This window comes from Colius striatus, chromosome 1 (assembly GCF_028858725.1).
Source record: "Colius striatus isolate bColStr4 chromosome 1, bColStr4.1.hap1, whole genome shotgun sequence".
NCBI lineage: Eukaryota > Metazoa > Chordata > Aves > Coliiformes > Coliidae > Colius > Colius striatus.
Window position 1 is genome coordinate 156,653,822 of NC_084759.1, and position 21,376 is coordinate 156,675,197.

General features: G+C 37.2%; 1 protein-coding gene across 1 annotated transcript in view; it reads left to right on the forward strand.

The window, feature by feature from the left end:
- The window catches only part of NUP205 (nucleoporin 205), a 51,317-nt gene that overhangs the window by 15,982 nt on the left and 13,959 nt on the right, over nt 1-21,376 (forward strand). The window contains exons 11-28 of the mRNA XM_062014927.1: nt 629-779; nt 2,234-2,439; nt 3,755-3,937; nt 5,076-5,126; nt 6,527-6,736; nt 7,512-7,611; nt 9,041-9,178; nt 9,426-9,615; nt 10,680-10,800; nt 11,268-11,349; nt 11,785-11,949; nt 14,114-14,238; nt 15,151-15,265; nt 15,433-15,582; nt 16,870-16,944; nt 18,561-18,718; nt 19,678-19,758; nt 20,604-20,795. Coding sequence (XP_061870911.1) covers nt 629-779; nt 2,234-2,439; nt 3,755-3,937; nt 5,076-5,126; nt 6,527-6,736; nt 7,512-7,611; nt 9,041-9,178; nt 9,426-9,615; nt 10,680-10,800; nt 11,268-11,349; nt 11,785-11,949; nt 14,114-14,238; nt 15,151-15,265; nt 15,433-15,582; nt 16,870-16,944; nt 18,561-18,718; nt 19,678-19,758; nt 20,604-20,795 — 2,493 coding nt within the window. The remainder of the gene's footprint in view (nt 1-628; nt 780-2,233; nt 2,440-3,754; nt 3,938-5,075; nt 5,127-6,526; nt 6,737-7,511; nt 7,612-9,040; nt 9,179-9,425; nt 9,616-10,679; nt 10,801-11,267; nt 11,350-11,784; nt 11,950-14,113; nt 14,239-15,150; nt 15,266-15,432; nt 15,583-16,869; nt 16,945-18,560; nt 18,719-19,677; nt 19,759-20,603; nt 20,796-21,376) is intronic.

Below are 21,376 nucleotides of genomic sequence, written 5' to 3' on the forward strand. Positions count from 1 at the left end.
AAAGGTTATAGCGCATGAGAGACGAAACTTAAAATTAGAATGAAGAAACAAAACCTGAACAGATGAGGCAGATGGTATTCAGATGGTATGCTGTCAGCCTTCAACCCTTCTTGAAGGACTGTGCAATGTTAGGCAAAACCTAGTACGAGACACATTGGACACATCTGAAGACCCACCTGGAATAAAAGCAACTTGTTAGGGCTTGATGCAATCTGCAAACACCCTAACGTGACCGTGGGAGGAACCACCATACGTCTGAGTTACTGTGCAGGGATATGACAAGCATAGTCAATTCTTTCCCAACATTGCTTAGTATGTACTGTGAGATGTGTTAATAATACTGCTGTAAGTTTTGTCACTAGAAATACAGAATTGGAGAGTTAGTATACTTTGCAATAGCATTAATTATTTAGTTTATTTATTCTTTGAAACATGGATTTTCACCTTCAGGGAAGGTAAACAGGCCAGTCTACAAAGGATTTTTTTTATTTTTTGGCATTGTGATTTCACCCCCTTAACCCCCTCCTTGATTACATTAGAATCTATTTTCTGACTTTGCTGCCTATTGTTTTCCTGAAGTACTCAGATTTATTATTTCTTTTTAAATGCTGGTCTTTATTTGTTCCAGGTTGTCTTGTCAAAGTTTGTTAGGCAAATGGGAGATCTACTTCCTTCCACAATTTACATCCCGTACTTGAAAATGCTGCGGGGACTGGCTAGTGGGCCTCAGTGTGCTCATTACTGCTTTAGTTTGCTAAAGGTCAATGGCAGTAGTCATGGTAAGAAAAGTGATACTTCAGCTCTTTCTCAACTCTTTCTTCAGAAAAGTACAAAGACTCATTGGAGATGAATTGTGACTTCGCACTTTTAACATTTCAATTTTAGTACAAAGATAAAATTGTAAGGCTTCACTTTTCACTTGAAAGTATAATCTGCAGAAAAAAGACTGATTAAATAATGAAATGTCTGAGCAACTTAGCAAGTAATTCTCATAGTGAAATTTTTGTCTTGGTGAACAGCAGGATGCCCATGAGCCAGCAATGTGCCCTTGTGGCCAAGGCCAATGGCATCCTGGGGTGTATTAGAAAGGCTGTGAGTAGTAGATTGAGAGTGGTTCCCCTCCCCCTCTACTCTGCCCTCGTGAGACCGCATCTGGAATATTGTGTCCAGTTTTGGGCTCCTCAGTTCAAGAAGGATAGGGAACTGCTGGAGAGAGTTCGGCAGAGTACCACCAAGATGATGGAGTGGAGGATCTCCCTTATGATGAAAGGCTGAGGGAGCTGGGGCTCTTCATCTTGGAGAAGAGATGACTGAGGTGTGACCTCATTAATGTTTACAAATATGTAAAGGGCAGGTGTGAGGAGGATGGAGCCAGGCTCTTCTCAGTGATATCCAATGACAGGACAAAGAGCAACAGGTACAAGCTGGAGCATAAGGTGTTCCAAGGAAATATAAGGAAAAACTTCTTCACAGCGAGGGTAACAGAGCACTGGAACAGGCTGCCCAGATGGGTTTGTGGAGTCTCCTTTTCTGGGGACATTCAAAACCCACCTGGATAAGTTCCTGTGTGACCTATGGTAGGAGGTCCTGCTCAGGCAGGGAGGTTGGACTAGATGATCTTTTGAGGTCCCTTCCAACCCTTAAGGTTCTGTGATTCTGTAAATAATACATTTTTTTAAAAAAAGGTTTGTCTTAACACAAAGTAGTAGAGAATATCAATATTGCTTGTTCTAAAATAGAAAATAAAATGAATAATGTCTTAATTTTTAAGTTGTATATAGTAAATATGGTTTTCTTTCCTAAGCTGACTTTTTTCAGAAACACTTTGTTTTGTTAGAATTTTTTGATACATGAATTATAATGGTACTTTCTCAAAGTATCAGATTCTGGTCAGTCCTCTGTTTTACCTTAATTTTGCATTGATAAAATTGGAAAAAAACCCTACTTGGGGGATGACACAGACATTCTGATTCATAAAGCAGAAAAATTATTTTTACTGGCTTTTCTCATTCGCAGCTTTCTATCTGTGTTAACAAACCAAAACCAAATGAAAAACCCAACAGCAATAAAATTCAAACCACAGCCACTAATTTGAGAAACAATAGCTTTACTTTGAACTCTATTTTTTCCTCTAGACAAGAAAGTTTTCCTTTTAAATTTAACTACCCTGCTTAGCACCCTGTGAATGAAAGAGTACAAAGACAGTCTTGTCACCTCTTTGTCATTTTTCTAGCGGAAAACATCCAAGGGGCAGGTGGCAGCCCTGTCTCCTGGGAGCATTTCTTCCACTCTTTGATGCTTTATCACGAGCATTTAAGGAAAGACTTGCCGAGTGCAGACAGTGTCCAATATCGTCACCTGCCTCTGCGAGGAATCACACAGAAAGAACAGGATGGATTAATTGCATTTTTACAGCTGACAACTGTTATAGTAAATTGGGTAAGTGACCTTTTATGTGGTTTTCTTTGTTAATACATTTTTTTCTTGCAAAACATCATTATTCATCTGAGAAATTCACTTGACCAAAAAAATGTGTAATGCAAAGTTACCTAGGAAGTGTTGTCATTTGATTAGTGAACTTCAAAAGTACGGGAAACATGGGGAACAACTATTATGACCAAAAACAGGTAAAGCAGGAAGAGATGACAACTTTTCCTGTGTTGCTGGTGTTACAGATTTTCTTCCTTTCCTGACACTTTAGTGTCATGGAGATGTCTCTCAAAAGTGAGATATATGCAAAGAAATTACTATAGATTACTAAGTTTATTTGCATTTATTCATGATTTTGAAAAAGCAATAATAATAATAAAGGAAATGGTAGAAACTTGGCAAGGGAACTCAACTGTGGAAATTGCTTCCAGAGTTAAATTTCAACTGTCCTCAAGCCAGGAGTTCAAAATGAGCTGTGAATTGACTGCAAGAAGATTCCAAGATAATAAACCACACTACAGATTCTGTACTGTAAATTGGCTAATTCTGAGTGGAGTGGAATTCAGCTCTTTGGTACCCACCAGACTCTGCAGCCTAAAAGTTCTGTGATGTAGTGAGATATACTTGGTACACAAGGCAGATCGATGAAACTAACTGGGCTTTTTAAAAATCGTCCTTGGTGGTGGTGATAATGGGTGTTACTATGTGAGCTGTTGTGTCAGCACTGGATAAGTGTGGGGAAAAAGGAACTCTTCAAATGATGTTTCCTGGCATAATCAAACCGTAACCTGGGAAGAGGTAAATTTATCTTAAGGATGCAGGGAATTATCATTGGATAAGGCTTTTTCCTTTCCAGTGGTTCATCTGAGAGTCTCAAATGGGATTACACTAGTGATGACCCTGCTCTTACACGTAAACAAATTCATAGAAGTTCCTAGCAAATGTCCAAATAGACTTTTCATAATAGAAATATTGATAAAGTCCCTCTTACCAGTGTTTGAGGAAGCTGTCTACAGTGTAAATACTTACTTAAGACTAATTCTGTGAATATATGTCTACTGAAAAAGAAAATCAGTTGTTATGAGAAGCTTGTATTATCCACATAATTTTTTTGTATGGATAGGCACAATTTTAGCACTTGTCAGTCATTAAGTTGGGCTTTTTGTTCAATTAAGATTGTTTGCTTTGGAATGTTCTGTCATTGGTTTTGTGTACCTTCAAGTATGAAGCAGTTGATGATTTGGAACTGTGAGTTAGAGACGGCAAGGCAGGAATAATCTTCAAAGTAATAAACTGCAGTTTTGTTTTCTTTTGAATTGTGTAGAGTGAGAATGCTCGCTTGGCTCTTTGTGAGCACCCTCAGTGGACACCAGTAGTGGTCATTCTGGGACTTCTGCAGTGCAGCATTCCTCCTATTTTGAAAGCAGAGCTATTAGAGACCCTTACTGCTTTTGGAAAATCTCCTGAAATAGCTGCTTCGCTCTGGCAGTCCCTGGAATATACACAGGTATCGTAGGATTTTCAGTGCTCAGAACTAGAACATCCCAATTTGTGGAAATCGTTGGTGTATTTGAAATAGTATTGCATTTACTCCTAAATTTTCTTGTTGAATACAGTTTTTTTTTTCCGCTTATTTTCTTTCTTTCAATTGATTTTGAAAATGACAGTATGGTTTTATGCCTCAGATCTCATTGGCTGTGCTTATTTTACATAAGTACAGGTTTCTTAAACAGTCCTTTGTGTTCAATGTGTTTTCCTCAGTTTATGTCATCAGTGATAAATGTTTTGAAAGTTACATATTTTTCTGGTTTGGATTTATTTTTTTGGTTTCTAATATTCTTCTAGTGTGAGTGATGCTCATAGAACGAAGGTACTGCCTAAAAAAGCTCCTCTATCAGGCATTTAATTTTCAGAGGAAGTTAATTGTAATTTACAGGATATTGTCACCAACTTTCACATTTAGGTGGTAAACATCAGGCACACATTAAAAGCCCTGCCTTTTTAAAACAGTATTTTTTCCCTTTTGTCCTGATTTCAGAGAAAAAAATTAAGTATGAATCCCAAGGACATGAATATAAAATTAAAATGCTCTCAGTATTGTTAAAACAAATATCATGATGGGATGGGCTTATTTTGTAGTGTGTGTTATGGTTCAGACTAATTGCTGGCTTATTTGGGAGAATTTGAGGCATTTGAACTGCAACGGCTGGTTTATTATTAATTACTAATAAAAACAGCCTGACAAGACTAATAAAAAGAATCTGATATCTTACAGCAGCAGCATTTTATATACTCACCACCTCTGCTTTTTAATTCATGATATTCCTTAAAATACAGTGTTGTAAGAGCTAATGAGGGAAGTGTCTTTCCCCTAGCCAATATAAGACAAAAATCATTAATGTGAAGGCATTTTTGTTCTTTGTTTCATTTAACAATAAACATGGTGCAGATCTTTGAGGATGTAAAGCCAGAAGCATACAAGTCTACAACATATAATCCAGCCTTTCAGACAGAAAAATCTGAAACCTCTTCTTACAGCCAAAAAGTGACGAGTACTTTTCAGTCCTGGTAGAAATGGTGGAACTGCATTTTGATGATGTGAAATGTATTGTTTGCCTGTTTTAATTTCTCTTTCTGTTTTGAAGATATTACAAACTGCGAGAACTCCAGGCCAGAGACAAGCAATTGGGATTGAGGTAAGGGTTTCTTTCTACCAAGGCAGCTTCTCTGACCATGACTTTGGGAAATGCTTGCAGAGGCAGGATCTGCTGCTGTGTCTACAGGAAACCTTTGAAATAGGTGCTGTGTTGTGTTTAAGCCCAGCCAGCAACTAAGCGCCACGCAGCTTCTTAAACACTCCTCTCCCTTTCCAATGGGGGAGGAAACAAGTAAAACTTGTTGGGTTGAGAGAAGAACAGTTTGAAATAGAATATAACAACAACAATACTAACTGTAATGAAAAGGAAGATAACAAAAAAAGAGAGAGAAATAAACCCAAGAAAGGCAAGTGATGCACACTTCACATGTTAACCCTAATGGCTCAGCACCTGCTGACCAATGCTCAGCCAGTCCCAGAGCCAGTGATCTGCCCTCCCCAGTTTTTATAATGGGCATGACTGTGGAATACCCCTTTGGCTCTCTGGGTCAACTGTCTTTCCTGTGTCCCCTGCCAGCTTCTTGTGCACTCCCAACCTCTGCTGGCAGGTCAGTATGAAAAGCTGAAAAGTCCTTGACTTAGTTGTTGCTAAACATTGTTTATACTAGAACATCCGTGTGTTATCAACATTATTCTCATCCTAAATCCTAAACACAGCACTATATCAGCTACTAGGAAGAAAGTTAGCTTTATTCCAGCTGAAACTAGGACATACTGTCATTTCACTGCTTCTTAATTTACTGTCAGGCCTGCTTGTAATTTCTGGAAATTTTGTCCAGTTATGAATCTACTGCAATTTCATGTTGTAGGCGTCCGGAAGATCTCGGGTTGTAACGTGAGAGGTGGAGGGTACAGAAGAGGTGGGCATGGGGTGGAGTGAGAGGAGGTGCTTGTGTTAGCAGATAAAAGCACATGGTGTAAACAATTAGTTGGAATAAAACATCATCCATACTGTGTATGTAGTGATCTTGTCCCCTCAGCGGGGGTGGGCTGAGTGACCCTTGCGAGCGGCCTGGTGATGTTGCTGGTAGCGGCAGCACTTCATACTAGTAATAGGGCAGCATCTAAACCCCCAAATTCCCTTTAAGCATTTCTTGCCAAGATTTTCCAAAATTCCTAAATAGGCCTCACTTTTGTTACACCTGAGTACGGCTCACTTCAATTCTAATTAAAACGGTAAAGAAAAGCAAAGTATGTAAATGTTGAGATATATCTTCTAGTAGCTCCAAAATGAATGAAGAGTGGATTGTTGAACTGAAATTCCCATACTGTTGCTTCACTGCGTTTGCTGTTTGTGGTGTACTGTAGACAAAAATGCAAAGTCAAGTCACTGTAAAGTAATTCACAGATGATACGCTTGTATTATTTGTTCTCACATGTTTTCATCTCCCTCAAAATCTCTGATTTTTCTCCTTCTGTTTTTACTATTCTCTTGGGAAGGTTGAACTGAATGAGATTGAGTCTCGATGTGAGGAATACCCTTTAACCCGTGCCTTCTGTCGACTCATCAGCACGCTCGTGGAGAGTTCATTCCCCTCTAACTTGGGAGCAGGTCTCCGCCCACCAGGCTTTGATCCCTATCTCCAGTTCCTTAGGGATGCCGTGTTTCTGCGGTTCCGCACCAGAGCTTATCGGAGAGCTGCTGAAAAGGTAATGTTTGTTGGAAAATCTTTTCTTTACGTTTTGTTTTTTTAGGATGTCTTTAAAATGATTTGGCACTGTTGATCTGATTTAGATGTGTCTGAGAACCTGTGCAAGTTTGATGCAGCAGAGGTGACCCATGTTCTGATTCTGTAAACAGGTGATTTTTCAACTCATGGATCGTCAGGATCTATGAATACTTCTGAGGAACTTGCATAAAATCTCTTCAAAAAAAACCAACCCAAAACGTTTATATTATTGATAAATTTCAATTTCCTATGCAGAATTCTGCAAGTTTACTACCTGGCTAATGGCATGTGAATGCCACATGCCAAAATCTACACGTCATATTTATCCTTTCCTCATTGTTACTTCAGAGAAGCACTCTGACTCTCTGGACCAAGGAATTTGAGTTTCCTTTATGATCTTTATGGATGAAAGCACATGCTAAACTGTATCCTGTAAGGTATTTGTGGTCTGTTACTAGCTGTGTACCTGTTAAAGACTCTTTATTGTTTGTAATTTCAACATACTAATATGTATTGTCTAAAATAGACAATAAATCTGTTTGTGTTCCATTTTACTTCAGAAAGAAAGCTTGTCCTTTCAATTCATTTGACATGATGAATTATAAGTGGTGTTGGATAATATTTCAGAATTTGATATATTAGATAGCTGCATTTGTGACCTGTCGCTGCACTGCCTGTTGGTCTTGTTGGATCCTGATCTTGTTGCAGTATCTTTTTCTTCAATGACTTTTTCTTCATTCTGTGATTATCTACAGTGGGAAGTAGCTGAGGTGGTTCTGGAAGTGTTCTACAAGTTGCTGCGAGACTATGAACCTCAACTTGAAGACTTTGTGGACCAATATGTGGAGTTACAAGGTTAACTTATTCGTTTGTTCACTGAGAAACAGAATTGTAACTTGCTTTGCTCCCTTGCATCTCCTTAGTGGTCTTGTTTAATATTGCAAGTAAGCTAATGGAAAGCTAGGCCAAGGCTTTTAAGATAGGAAGACATTCAAAAAAGGTTCACATGCTGTCTGGAGCTATGTTGCTGGATCAGTAGGGCTTCATGTACGTTTATATCCTACTTCCCTAGCTCTACGAGGAAAATTACTTCTGTCTTTCTTGCATTGATTAAAGAGCAGTTAAAAAACATCTTTGGTCCATATCTAAATCACCACTATTCATAGGGTTAATTTAAAGGTGTCAGTGTATTTGATATATTCTCTAACATTAATATTATTGATATAGTAATTATCCAGAGCAGACAATAGCAACAGAATTATGATCTGAAGTAATTTAATTCTGGACAACTATTCTTTAAAAGGCCAAAGTGGATGGCAGTTGCCTCATTATAGGAAATTTAAGGATTATTTGGGCTGCACATTTTGTTTTAATACAAAGTTTCTTTTTAACACTGAATACCAGCCTGATGTCTGTGGATTTTCTTGTAGCACTAGAAAGCTACAAGAACCATGTCTTAAGTGAACATCAGTACTTGAGAAATGTCTAAACCCGATTTTTTTGACTAGATCAATTTCCTGTACTGGTTCAGCATGTGACTCCACAGTATCTTGACATGTCTATTGGCACATTAGGAGTCAGCACAGATATAGATTGAATGGAAGGAGAAAGGGATTGTTTAGGGTAAAAGAAATTGCACCCTCATTGACTTGCGTATTATATAAGATTCTTACTCCTCTCCCGCTTTATGCACCATAGTTTACTATGAGATGAGATAAACCAGAAACGTTAGTTTTGGCTTTTCTTTTTATTTTATGAGAGACTTTGAGTTTTAGGCTAGTAGTTTTCTTTTTGCATTCATTGTTGTAACAGATGTACAAGTATCTGTGCACTGTGAGCATCAGGGATTCAGTGGATCTTCTCAGCTTTGATTTCTGTGAATGCGTTTCCCTCATCCAGGATCTTCATACAGATTTATGGGAATGTAAACTTTTTCCAGTTTCTTTTCAGTCTTGCAAAACAATTGAATGTAGCTCCAATGTAGTATAAAGTCCTTGCATAGATTTGAATCCAAGGTCAGATCTACTTAGGGAAAGTCTAACTGACTGAAGTTGAAATTGTGCTATTAGATACTGAAAGATAATGGTAATTACTATTACTACTCTTCACAAACTATTAAAGTCATCTATATGGTTTACGTGTAAAGAAAACTTTAAAGACTGTGTGCAGTATGTTTCATCTATTTACAACAACAGGGACTGTTCTGTTCTGTATCTCAGGCTAGCTTGAGTAATGGAAGTCTTTTCTTAGATGTTGTTTTCTTTTTCTCCCTTCCTCTCTTTAGGAGAAGAAATAATCGCATATAAACCACCTGGATTCAATTTGATGTATCATCTATTGAATGAGTCCCCAATGCTGGAACTGTCTCTTAGTTTGCTAGAAGAAGGGGTTAAGCAGCTTGATACTTATGCTCCGTTTCCTGGTATGTGCCTAGAATTTATTTTTCATGTGAAGTTAAATTGCATACTAAGTAGGATTTAAAGGTGACATTGCATATCTTCTGTTGCTTCTCTTGTGTATAAAACTGTGTTTTGGGTGGAGTTTTCCTAGTAGTAAACAACTGACAGTTTATTTCTTGGTGCAAGGCTTGATGAATAAAATTTATGAATATAGTTTATTTAACTGCTCCTTTGTTTTTCTTATGGTTCTTTGTTGTTTGTGCACTGCAGGGAAGAAGCATTTAGAGAAAGCCGTACAGTATTGCCTTGCACTTCTAAACTTAACCCTCCAGAAGGAGAATCTTTTCATGGATCTCTTGCGGGAGAGCCACCTTTCCCTTATTGTCACACCACTGGAGCAGCTACTTCAAGGGATCAATCCTCGCACTAAAAAGGCAGATCATGTGGTGAATATCGCTAGGTACGTGTATCGTACTGAGAAGGGAAGGGGCTTTGGAAGCATAGAAGTATTTGGATCCTGATCCTTTCATTAGTTTTGCTAGCCAATGCTTCTCTTTGTGCAGAGTATCTCTGAAATTTTTTGGTGGTGGGAGGTGTCTTCACAGATGTTACGATCTGTGTATTGTCTAGTGCAAGGCTGGGATCTGCGTTTATAGCTTTTATTTCCAGGCTTTTTTTCCCTCGTGATTTTTTCCTGGTTGCCTGATATGCAGTGATTTCCTTGTGTATAACTATCAATTTGCCCCAGACTTTGATTTTCTTAGAGTGGGAAAGTGAAACTTTGCTATTGACCACTTAAATGTTTTACAGTATTGTCCATTAGTTACTATATTGAAAGTGTCAGACTGTTAATCTGAAGCTCTAAAATGGGAAACTTTAGGATTTCTAATTCCCACTGACACCTTCTGTTCCTGTTTGATTTTACAATAACTTTACAGACAGACCAACTCTGATGAGTAGTAGAATTGAGTGTAGTGATTCTAACATAGGATGCACTAAAAAATGGAACTTTTTCCATGTGTCTGTTTTTGTGTTTCATTATATTGCTTTTAAACTATTTGTTGACTATTACTACGTAGGAAAGAAAGGCCTGCCTTTTATCATGCTTTTGTTTTATCTTGCCTATTTGGGTGTGTGCAGTAGTTGATTTTAGCTAGTTTTGGTCTTCAGTGACACTCGTTTCTGTGGGATCTGAAGGTGTTTACTCCATGTTTCTTCTGTGAGTCTTTGACCAGTTGTTATCACTTGTCCTGCAGTGCCTGAGGTAGATTATTTAAGAAACAGAATGGGAAAAATTGCAGGAGAGACTTATTCTGGCTCAGCCTACTACTCTTCTTTTGGTGGAGGAGTGTTAAGTGCTTCATGTAGAGTGAAATTTTATTTGTAGCTTTAATGTTATCTAATATGATTTGATTTCTAAATGTTTTAATTATAAATGTTGTTTAATTTCTCACCTATATATTATCATATAGAAATACCGAGTTTCCTCAACAGTTTCATTACAATAAACTTATATTTTTTAAGGTATCTTTATCATGGAAACAGCAATCCTGAACTGGCTTTTGAAAGTGCCAAGATTTTGTGCTGCATTTCTTATAATTCCAACATCCAGATAAAGCTAGTTGGTGATTTCACACATGATCAAGTAAGTGTCATGTTTTTTGGAACTGGAAAGAGAAGCTGATGGAGAAGTACTGGTGCTCCATAATATTACTTTAAAGGATAGGTTTCTAAATCAAGTACAGTAAAAGTATATTTTGTCTTCTATCTGCCTGCCTCCAAAGAGTCCTTTACTTTGTGAAATTATGAAAGGCAGCTACTTCATTAACTGAAAAAACCCAAATCATGAATGTTTGCAAGAAGAAAAAAGGATAATATTCTTTGAGATACTGAGACTCTTTCTTGACTTTATAGTTTTTTTTTTTTTCTGTTCAGTGGGTAATTGCTAACCTACGCTTAGAACAGCTACAACTTTCAACTTTTGCTTATTAACTAGGTTATATAGTTTTTATCTAGAACTTCTGCCAACTTCTATGGAGGGAATGATGAAAAGTATTGTTTCTAATACTCTTAAAATCCTCTTCATTTCCATCCTTCCATTGTTGAGTACAGAGCATTAGCCAGAAGCTGATGGCTGGTTTTGTGGAATGTTTGGACAATGAAGATGCAGAAGAGTTAATTAATCCAGATGAGGGTATGTAAAAGACTTTAAAAATGGCTTATACTATTGTCTTTTGTGTAGAATTAAGTTAATGAAACAGATTAAAGTAGTGCTTTTAAGTCAGAAAACCCTTTTCTTTTGTTGTTTTCTGTAGAACTGGACTGTTAACAGAATGAAAATCACCAATGTCTTATTAAGATAAATCCACAGTATGATAAGTGAACTACAGACTGAGTCTCTTTTCAGAAGACATGTGTTTAATATTGCTCTGGATGTATTATTTAAAGCTGTGTGAATAGTAATTTGAAATTTTGATCTTGTATCACTCTGTGCTAATATAAGTTAACACTTTAGCTTTCTTGTATTTAATTTGAAGGCTACGAGGAATATTTCATTATATGGATTTTTTTCACTTCATTATTCACCTTTTGTAAAATTATAATTTATTTATTTTTTTTTTTAATCAAGAGCTGGAACCTGAAAAGAAGCGGGCACGAATCCATCATGAAACAAGGATCCATATTCTGAATCTCCTTATCACGTCTCTTGAATGTAGTCCTCCCAGCCTTGCTCTGTATCTCTTGGGATTTGAGCTAAAGAAACCTGTCAGCACCACAAATCTGCAAGATCCAGGTATGAAGAGGAAGACTTGATCTGGCATTTAGCTAGTTCTGTTACCCACACTGACAATATTTATTGGAAAATTCATGGGGAGCAGCAGTTCCTCTTAATGTTAATAATAAGACAGCAGGCCTAGTTCTAATCCTCAGAACCTAAATTAAAAAATACATAAATACATTGATACCCAAAAGAGTTTGTGGGAGGAAATGATAATTTAGAAGTAAAAAATTTACTATTTTGTGCAGCATGGTTATGTCCACAGTACAAAGAAATTGATTTGATGATCTAAGAAGTACTTACATATGGCAACATGGGAATCTACAAAACAGATTATCCCTTTGGACTAGTTAAACTACTTAACTGTTATCCTGTTCCTCCTCAAACTCATGTTTAAAAGAAATTACAGGGAAGAAAAACAGTTTTATTGTTTAATGTTGCAGAAGAAAACATTTCTGAATATGTGCATTTTCATTCTACTGCTAGATAGATGAATTATTTCTATATTCATATGTGTGAATATATATATATATATGAAAATATGAACTTTAAAGCAACAGGAGTGACACTCCTAATGTTTCTTGAGTTGATGAGAAACATAGTGCATTAGCACGTATGTGTTTGCGTCCTCAGCTTCTGCCTTATATTCAGTACAAGACAGATATTGATAAACTTTAGCAAGGTCAGCAGAGATGGCTGGGGATCTGAAGCACTCAGCCTATGAGGAGAAGCTGAGGGAATGGGACTTCTTCAGCCTAGAGAAGAGAAGGCTTTGGGTGGACCTCATAGCAGTCTTCAAATACCTGCAAAGAGGTTTAACTAGAGGAACTCGTTAAACCAAGGCGTTATGGCAGGAAGATGAGAGACAGTGGGCATAAGTTGAAACAAGAAAGGCTCCAGGTGGAAAACTTTTTCACCGTGAAGACAGTGAAGTGGATTGGCCAGCGAGGTCATGCAGTCTTCATTCTTGGAAGTTCTCAAGACCCAGCTGTATAAAGCCATGAACAATCTGATCTAATATAATAAATGAGCAGTAGTTTGGAGTTGAGGTGTCCTGGAGTTCCTTCCAGTCTGAAATAAGAAATTCTTTCTCAGCTGTTTTATATGAACATGTTTGAAAAAAAAAAGTTATTTTACTTATTTAGAGAATATTTATCATTATCTTTAGGTTTGTATTGGACACTGTGGCTCAGCATATTTTGGTCTTTCATAGTTCTAAATGAAGGGTAGATAGGACCTGAATATTATTTGGGGGAAAAAAAAAAGGAGTCTTAAAGTTATTTGATATATCATAAAGATGAAAAAAAGATGCCAACCTATCTATTTTTTTCATCTCCAAAGACACAGTTGCAGACTGTTGTTTTAGATATTTTGAAATTGCATGGTTACACATTAACAATATGGGTAACTGATCAGCACCCACACAATTACACAGAGTATTGTATGTTAGGTCAGTGGTAGGGGACTTTGTCTGAAAGCCATGAGAGTCTTGCACACCTCTTTGAATTATCCCATTAATAACATTAAGAAATAGTGATCATAAGCCTTTTGTCTCAAGTTACTATGTAATTTCCTACTAAAGCATGAGTAATAGATGTCCAAATGGAGGTGATTTCTCCTGTAAGAACTGCAGTTATTAATGCCTTTACTGTTTCAAGACGTCTTTCTGGGCTGATTAAAGTGTCTGCAGGAAAATGCAAAAATACAGGATTTTGACTTCAGTACTGAAATTTCCTTCCTGTTCTCCTTGGTTGCAGTGTTGAGTGCTTTCAGGAGCATTAGTCATAAAAGGGATGTAATTGTAAAATAAAGACAAGAATTTAAAGCTCTTCTTTAAAATTGTTAAATAAATATTCAATTAAATTTTTAGAGCAAGAATTCAAATTTGCATTTGGTTCACTCAGAATATTAAAAAATTTATTGAATATGTATATATTTTAATAGAACTGAGGAGAAAGAATTGATTGCAGATTTTATCCTCTTTCACCAGCAGCTCAGAAACCTACAGACTGACTATCAGTGTTTCCATTGTACTTCTTCTGAAACACAGTTCCTTCTTCTATCTTAATTAATGGAAAAAAGAAACTTTGCCATTTTATGGAATTTTGTGTACTAACTTGTATTTGCTATGGAGCAAATAAGACCAAAAATGGTCAAGAGATTACTGTTTTATTTGAAGGTGTCTTGGGTTGCCCACGGACTTGCCTTCATGCTATTTTGAACATACTGGAGAAGGGTACAGAAACAAGGAATGGGCCTACAGCAGTTCAGGAATCTCCTCATCTTGCAGAACTCTGTTACCAGGTATTTGGCATATTTTCTGTCGCCATATACTGAAAGTAGGCTCTAAGTAAAGCTAGCTACTTCTTGGCTGGTTAAAACAGATAGTTGATGATTTTGATAATAATTCCAGTTTTCAAATGCATCAGTCAGGTTTCAATGTATATTGAACTCTTTCTATTCTGCCTTTCTCTGTGTGAAGTAGTGCTGTTTTGTAGCAACACAGAAAATAAAGAATCCGCGCTCATGTTAGAACTTGGAATCAGGATATATGTATAAAACAGATGTTCTAAATACTTTTGGTAAGCCTTTGAATCTGTTATGATCATATGCCATTTAAAAAAAAAATGGGAACTGCAGATTGGTAGCAACTAAGTTAGCAAATCATGCCAAATAAGCCAATAAAATTATTTTCTGTATTCTGTAACAGGGACAGAATGTATGTTTGTATGTCTAAGGGTTTATATGTGCAAGGTAACTGATGTTTGGCCTTAAGTCATATAATGTTGTATTTTGTTGAAACGTGTTGAAATATTTTGGATTATAGAAAGGATTTTTAAGGTTATTAGAAGTGAATGAGGCCATACTGTAGAAGGAGAGGAAGTTAAAAAAAAGATTGTTTCCTGGTGTGGTGAACCTGGAGACTAAAAAATACGTTTATTTTTAAGTGAGCTGAACGAAGGTTTATATAGTGTCATGTTGTGAGCATTTAACTGTTGGATATAACCACTTGCTGGTTGTCCTTTAATGTCATAGTTAATTCAATGCTGTTAAAAATAATATGATCAGCTTTGTAAGTAAGCTGATGAAAAATTTCCTGTTAATACAGGTGATACTGTTTGAAGAGTAAAACAGTATTATGTTTGTTTTAATTTGGTGGTTGCTTTGTTTTTAAAATAAATTCCATAATGGATATCCATTGTTTTTGATCATCAGGTGATCTATCAATTGTGTGCATGCTCTGACACATCAGGTCCAACTATGAGATATCTGAGGACCAGTCAGGATTTCTTATTCACTCAGCTGCAATATTTGCCATTTTCTATCAAAGGTAATTTTTATGCTAAGATAATATTTGTTCATGCTTAAAATTTGTTGCATCCTTTGACTCCCTGGGAATTGCAGAAGCAGCACTGGTAACATTATTACACTGAATTAATTACTGCCTCTACTAACCTTTCTGTTCAATTTTACAATTGTTTCTTTACCCTCACCTAGAACATGAGATTTCAACACTGAACCAAATGTCTTGGCTAATGAAGACTGCAGCCATAGAAATGCGTGTGACGTCACTGAACCGCCAGCGCTCCCATACGCAGAGACTCCTGCACCTGCTGCTTGATGACATGCCTGTCAAACCATACTTGGGTAAGAGGAACTTACTGTGAGGGTAAATGTGCTTGAATCAATGGAAGTATAAGAAGCTTACTTGAATACTTTTCTCTATAAGCTTGTGATAGTCCATTTGTGATATCGGCTCTGGAACTGCTGTTGCCGCTACTGGCAACATCACCAGGCCGCCTGCACAGATCACTCAGCCCAGCCCCGCTGAGGGGACAAGATCACTGCATACTCAGTATGGATGATGCTTTATTCCAACTTATTGCTTGCGCCATGTGCTTTTATCTGCTAACACAAGCACCTCCTTTAACTCCTCCCTGTGCCCACCTCTTCTGTACTCTTCACCTCTCGCGTTAGAGCCCGATATCTTCCAGGTGCCTACAACAAACTGCTACTGGGAAGTTGAGAGAAGGAAAGATGATGATGGGTGTGCACTCCAAAGTGAAAGAAATCAGGGCATCTTTTTGTTCATTGCTACTTTGTTTCATTTGTTTCACATCTCAGTGTATATAGTAATTTTTTAAAAAATGTAGTTTATGGGGTAGGAAACAGGAATATAAAAACAATAATGAAAATTATAAAATTATTTATTTTTAGCAGCTACCCAGAGCTGTCACTGTGTGTAGAGAAGGTGGAGGGGCTTCCTCTGTAAACAGTTTTAGACAAAGTTTTCTCAGTTTTAACTTCTGTCTGTCTATCACACATTTGCACGCCGTAGTAGCTACAGGTCAATTTGACTTTTAACATTATAAAATGGCAAAAATCATGTTTCATCCCAATGTGATGTAAAATGCAATGTTAAATAAGATGGCAAGATTTCAGTGTTTCGGAACAGAGTAGAAGTTAAACAAGAGAAACAGAAACAGGTGGCAATAAAACCTTTTGCATGAAGAAAATAAACAGAATGGCTAGAATATATCATAACAGGCTTTAGCACTATGGTGATTTCCTTCAGTTTTATCTGTCTGAATAGTGTCTCTTGATCCCTGTGGAGATCTAATATGGAAAACTGTATCCAGATACCCTACTCATTTTACAGTGTTCAGCCAACTGTATTATTCATACTGGAGAGTGGAGTGTCTTCTTAGGCATTTCTAGTACTGTCTGATCTACATTTGATAACTGGGTAGCTTCTGTGATATACAGATTATGCTCATTTTATTAACAGTTAAGGCTGTGTTTGCATTAGAAGACTTTCACATGAAAAGTTTGTGTGTGGTCTCTCTGACTTTCTCTTTCAATACTAACAAGTAGGTGGTTTTTTTTGCTTCAATTTTTGTTTTCTAAATATTTAATATCTTTCATTACCTTCAGCGGATGGTGAAGGAGGGATGGAAGATGAAAGTCGATCAGTCAGTGGGTTTCTGCACTTTGACACTGCTTCCAAAGGTAAGCCGTATGGTAATTGATTGATTGATTGATTTTTCTTAGTAAAGGTTTTCTTATCCTGAATGGGGAAGTGTCCTGAATGGGGGGCAGGACACTTCTAGAAAGGATTGTCATGGTTTAGGCCTATCCAGGGACAATTAGATTTAAGTACCACGGACTTCAGAACCCCAAAGGACAGGGAGAACTTAATTGCCACTTGTGATCTTGGACAAAACAGACCAGGCTACTTAACTTGGGGAAGAAAACAAAACTTAATTTAATCTGCCTCCAACTAAAATATAACGAACAGAAATATCCAATGAAAAAATAATTTGCAATAGGGCAAATGATGGAAGTGCAACCAGCCTTTTAAGATCACCTATTCCACCACCCCTTCTCTCTTCTTGGGTTCAGAGGCCTGAGCCCAGTATCATTACCTCCTCCCCCCATAAGCAGTGACAGAGGCTGGGAATGGAGGGTGCAGTCAGACTTTTCCTGATGTGTCTTTACACTTACCGCACTCCTGAGGAGAAATGCTCCTCACCACCCCTTGCTCCGGCTCGAGGTCTCCCACACACCAGGCAGCCTTGCATGGACCACTGACAGGGTGCTGCAACCCCAGTTCGTCTTCTTCAAGTTGGAGTCTAAACTACTTGCTCCCTCTGACCCCAGAGTCTAAACTGTGATCCCCTCTGTCACGGGGTCTCTGCTTCTCATCACGGACTGCAAAGGTGTCTCTGGTTTGGCATTGCTCCTTCTGTCTTTTCCTGACTGCGGAGTCTGTGTGGTCGCTTCTGTCTTGCCCTTCCCTTCTACCTCCTCCCAAGCATTTCAAATATCCTATCCTTAAATAGTGCTGGCAGAGGCACCAGATTGTTCCAGCAGGGCTAGAGATGAATTTGAAGACCAGAGCCAGGAGAAAGTCCGAGAACTGCTTATTGGGCCTGCACTACAGCTTCCTCCATGTTACCATGACAAGGACACTTTGAAAAAGAAAATAAGAGACATTCTAAACAGCATTAGCACTTGGAACAATTTTATTTAGTGGGGGGAGGAGGGGGGAAGTAATTTTAGAACCTTAATGTGGGTGATCGGAGTGGATGGAAAATACTGGACTGGAAAAGTTGGAAGTATCTATGTTTAAGGGCAAGGGCAGAATGAGAGTGTGCCAGCCTATAAATTTAATGCTAACAGTGAGACTGTTGCTAAGGCTGAACATATTTGTAGTTTCATGGCAAAGAATATAAAACCCAAGTAAGCCATTTCAGATTCTTTACAGTGTTTCTAAGTCTCAACAAAAAACTGCATGACTCTCATTGAAAAACAGCCTGCTTTGATTTAGGGGAAAAAATTACAGTCATATATTTGTAAATGCTGTGTTACATATATACATAACAGAAGAACAATACAGTATAGCACAAATTAAGAATTTAAGGCTCTAGAAAAAGATTTTAAGAAGAAAAGTTTTTAAGCCTTATAGATTGGTAGCACTTTCTGAAGATTTAATGTTTTCTTTTGAAACTTTACACTTTAAGATTAGGATTTGCAAAGGTAAGTTGTGGCTCTTATTGTCATTTTTTTTTTTGGTCTTCCCCTTGGTATTTCTGAATACAGTTTGAATTTATTTACATTTCCAGTGCGCAGGAAGATCTTAAGTATCCTGGATTCAATTGACTTCAGTCAGGACATTCCAGAGCCTTTACAGCTGGATTTTTTTGACCGGGCTCAGATTGAGCAAGTGATTGCCAATTGTGAGCACAAGAATGCACGTGGACAAGTGGTCTGCAACGTTAAGGTGCACTGTGGTCTATATTCTCAAGTTGCATGTGCTGTTGTGTGTCTTCATAGGAATAAAAAAATGATCAGTGTATTAATAAAACTTTGAAACTTGCTTTTGCATAAAAAATACAGCTGTTTCTGATAAGTGAATGTTTTATGCAAACTATTTGGATTAGTTTATTTCTTCTTTTCTGTTGCACACCCCTATTCCTCATTTGCAGTAGACAGATGCATCTGTTCAAGACACTTTCAAGAGATATTTTCTATCTTAATGCTTTTACCATCTTGTAACACCCAAGTGATATTGCAGTTATGCCATCTACCTTATGTATTTCATTGATCTCCAATACACAGCTATGTAGTACTACATATGTGCACGCGGTTACATACACAATGTAGTTGTATACTGCAGTAGTTCCTAGAGACTTCAGTTAAGATAGTGTTGCATTGTGATGAGAACTTGACAAGTATGTGATAAATAGTCCTGAAAAAGTTGTCATTTGAGAGTCAAGAGACAGAGCAGGAACAGAATGTAACCTAAATGTGATCTGGGTGGTGATAGGAGTGCAGTTATTCTATGTTAGGAACCGGCTATTATATATTGAAAAATGTATTTTAGACTTGAGAGACAACAAATGCTTCCTTTTGTGCAAGAGAGCTATAGTGGAGGTTGAAGAGGAAAGGGATTGTGATGTGTTAGAAGAGCTCATGAAAGGACAGAATAACTTCTGGACCAGAAAGAAATGAATGAGTGCAAAAATTAGAAGTGCGTTTAGCAGGTAGAGTGACTAGACAGCTAAAGCACTGTAGTTAGAGAATGAAGTATGAGAAAAACCTAAAAAATGAGTCAACCATATTTAAGTCTTAGTCCTTCAATTGCATCTGTCATTATGTAACCATCTCCTAAGTACTTCTAGGAAGGACAAATACATCTTCTTTGTTATTAAAGTTTCTTTTTTAACTTTTTAATTTCAGTACCTTCATAGAGTTCTGGTTGCAGAAGTCAATGCTCTTCAAGGAATGGCAGCAATAGGTCAGAGACCTTTACTTATGGAGGTAAATACAGAAAAAGTAAACTACTCTTTGTTGTTCCTCTTGGCAGATTTCATGTATTATTAAGCAGTAAACTTTACAACAAAAGCTTATGGATTTGAGTTTTAACTTTGTGTTAGTAATTCCTGAAGAAAAAAGAAATTGGTAAGATAAACTACATCTCAACATACTTTTCTTTAAACAGCAGACCTGTAGTCTGTGTTCTTTTTTTCTTGAACCTTTTCCCTTCCCTTTACTGTTAACAGCTGCAGCTGCCACTCCACTTACACAGAAGGTATACTGATGTCAGGATTGGCAGTTGAGAAGTACAGTGTGTAGTAGCCAAGTTCATCTCACTTTTGCCTCACAGAGGATGCCAATTTATTTCTCCTTTCTTCTACACAGATATAGTTTCAGTGAACTTGGAGCTTAGTTATCTTATGAGGTTCCTGCTGTCTTTTGAATTTAGTTGAAATTGACTAGATGGATTTGAAAGTTGAAGGATGAAGGAGAAATGTCTCAGACTAAAATGGGAAGAAAATGCACAAATAGATTTTTCATAGTTGTTTTTGTTTTGATTTTTATGTAAGAAAATAATTTTCCTGATTACTTTTTTTTTTTTTCTACTGTGAACTGGAGACAGTCATGATGGAAAGACCTTGTGAAAAGCAGGTCAGAAACGGATTGGCTTATTGCATTACAATGATGAATCATAGAATCATGAATAGCAGCTTATTTCTGATAAGCTGAAGACTTATTTTTTTTCCCAAGACTATTATTAATAGATAAATTGTTATCTTGAAATCTATCTTTTGCCATTAACTTTTTTTAGTGTTTTATAACTCAGTTGATTTGTTGTGGATGTTCAGGAGATCAACACTATCCTACAGTATGTAGTGGAGCGGAACAAGCTGCTGCAGTGCCTCCATGCTAAGAGACATGCTTTAGAGTCTTGGAGACAACTGGTGGAAATTATCCTCACTGCCTGCCCCCAGGACCTCATACAGGCTGAGGACAGACAACTGATTATCCGTGATCTATTGCAGGATGTGCATGACAAGGTAATGCTATGTTGGAAATCGACCTTATCCTTGAACTTAGTTGCTATATTGTTTTATGGAAAAGAGAAATGACTCTTCAAGTAGCAGTCTCAATAATAATAATAAAAAACCCCCAAATGTCTGCCTTTAATATTCTTTTTAGTTTTCTACTACTATTTAGATTGTTACTGTGCTGAAGTTGAATGCACTGAGGACAGGGAGAATACTCTTGCATAGCTACTTTTGAACATATAACATGAGATTTAAAAAGTGTTTCAATATAATGCTGAATGGTATGTGAAAAGGAAACAGCCCATTTTGATGAGGGACCTTGAAGAACTTGTGGAAGGGATGAAAGCAAACAGTACTACAGTTACTGATTTAGTGCATTTAGATGACTCATTGCTGCTTCTTTTGCAAAATGAAGGAATTGAATGAAGCTTCAGAGTAGAAAAAGTAAAGATTTTACAATTAGGAAGACGTCTGGAAATGTGAGAATTTACTGTATCTTAAAATATTTGAAGTCTAGGTGGTTTACTGTTGAAATATAGTAGTAATTTTTGAGACAGACTAGATTGAATAGCTGAGTCAATAGTAATTAA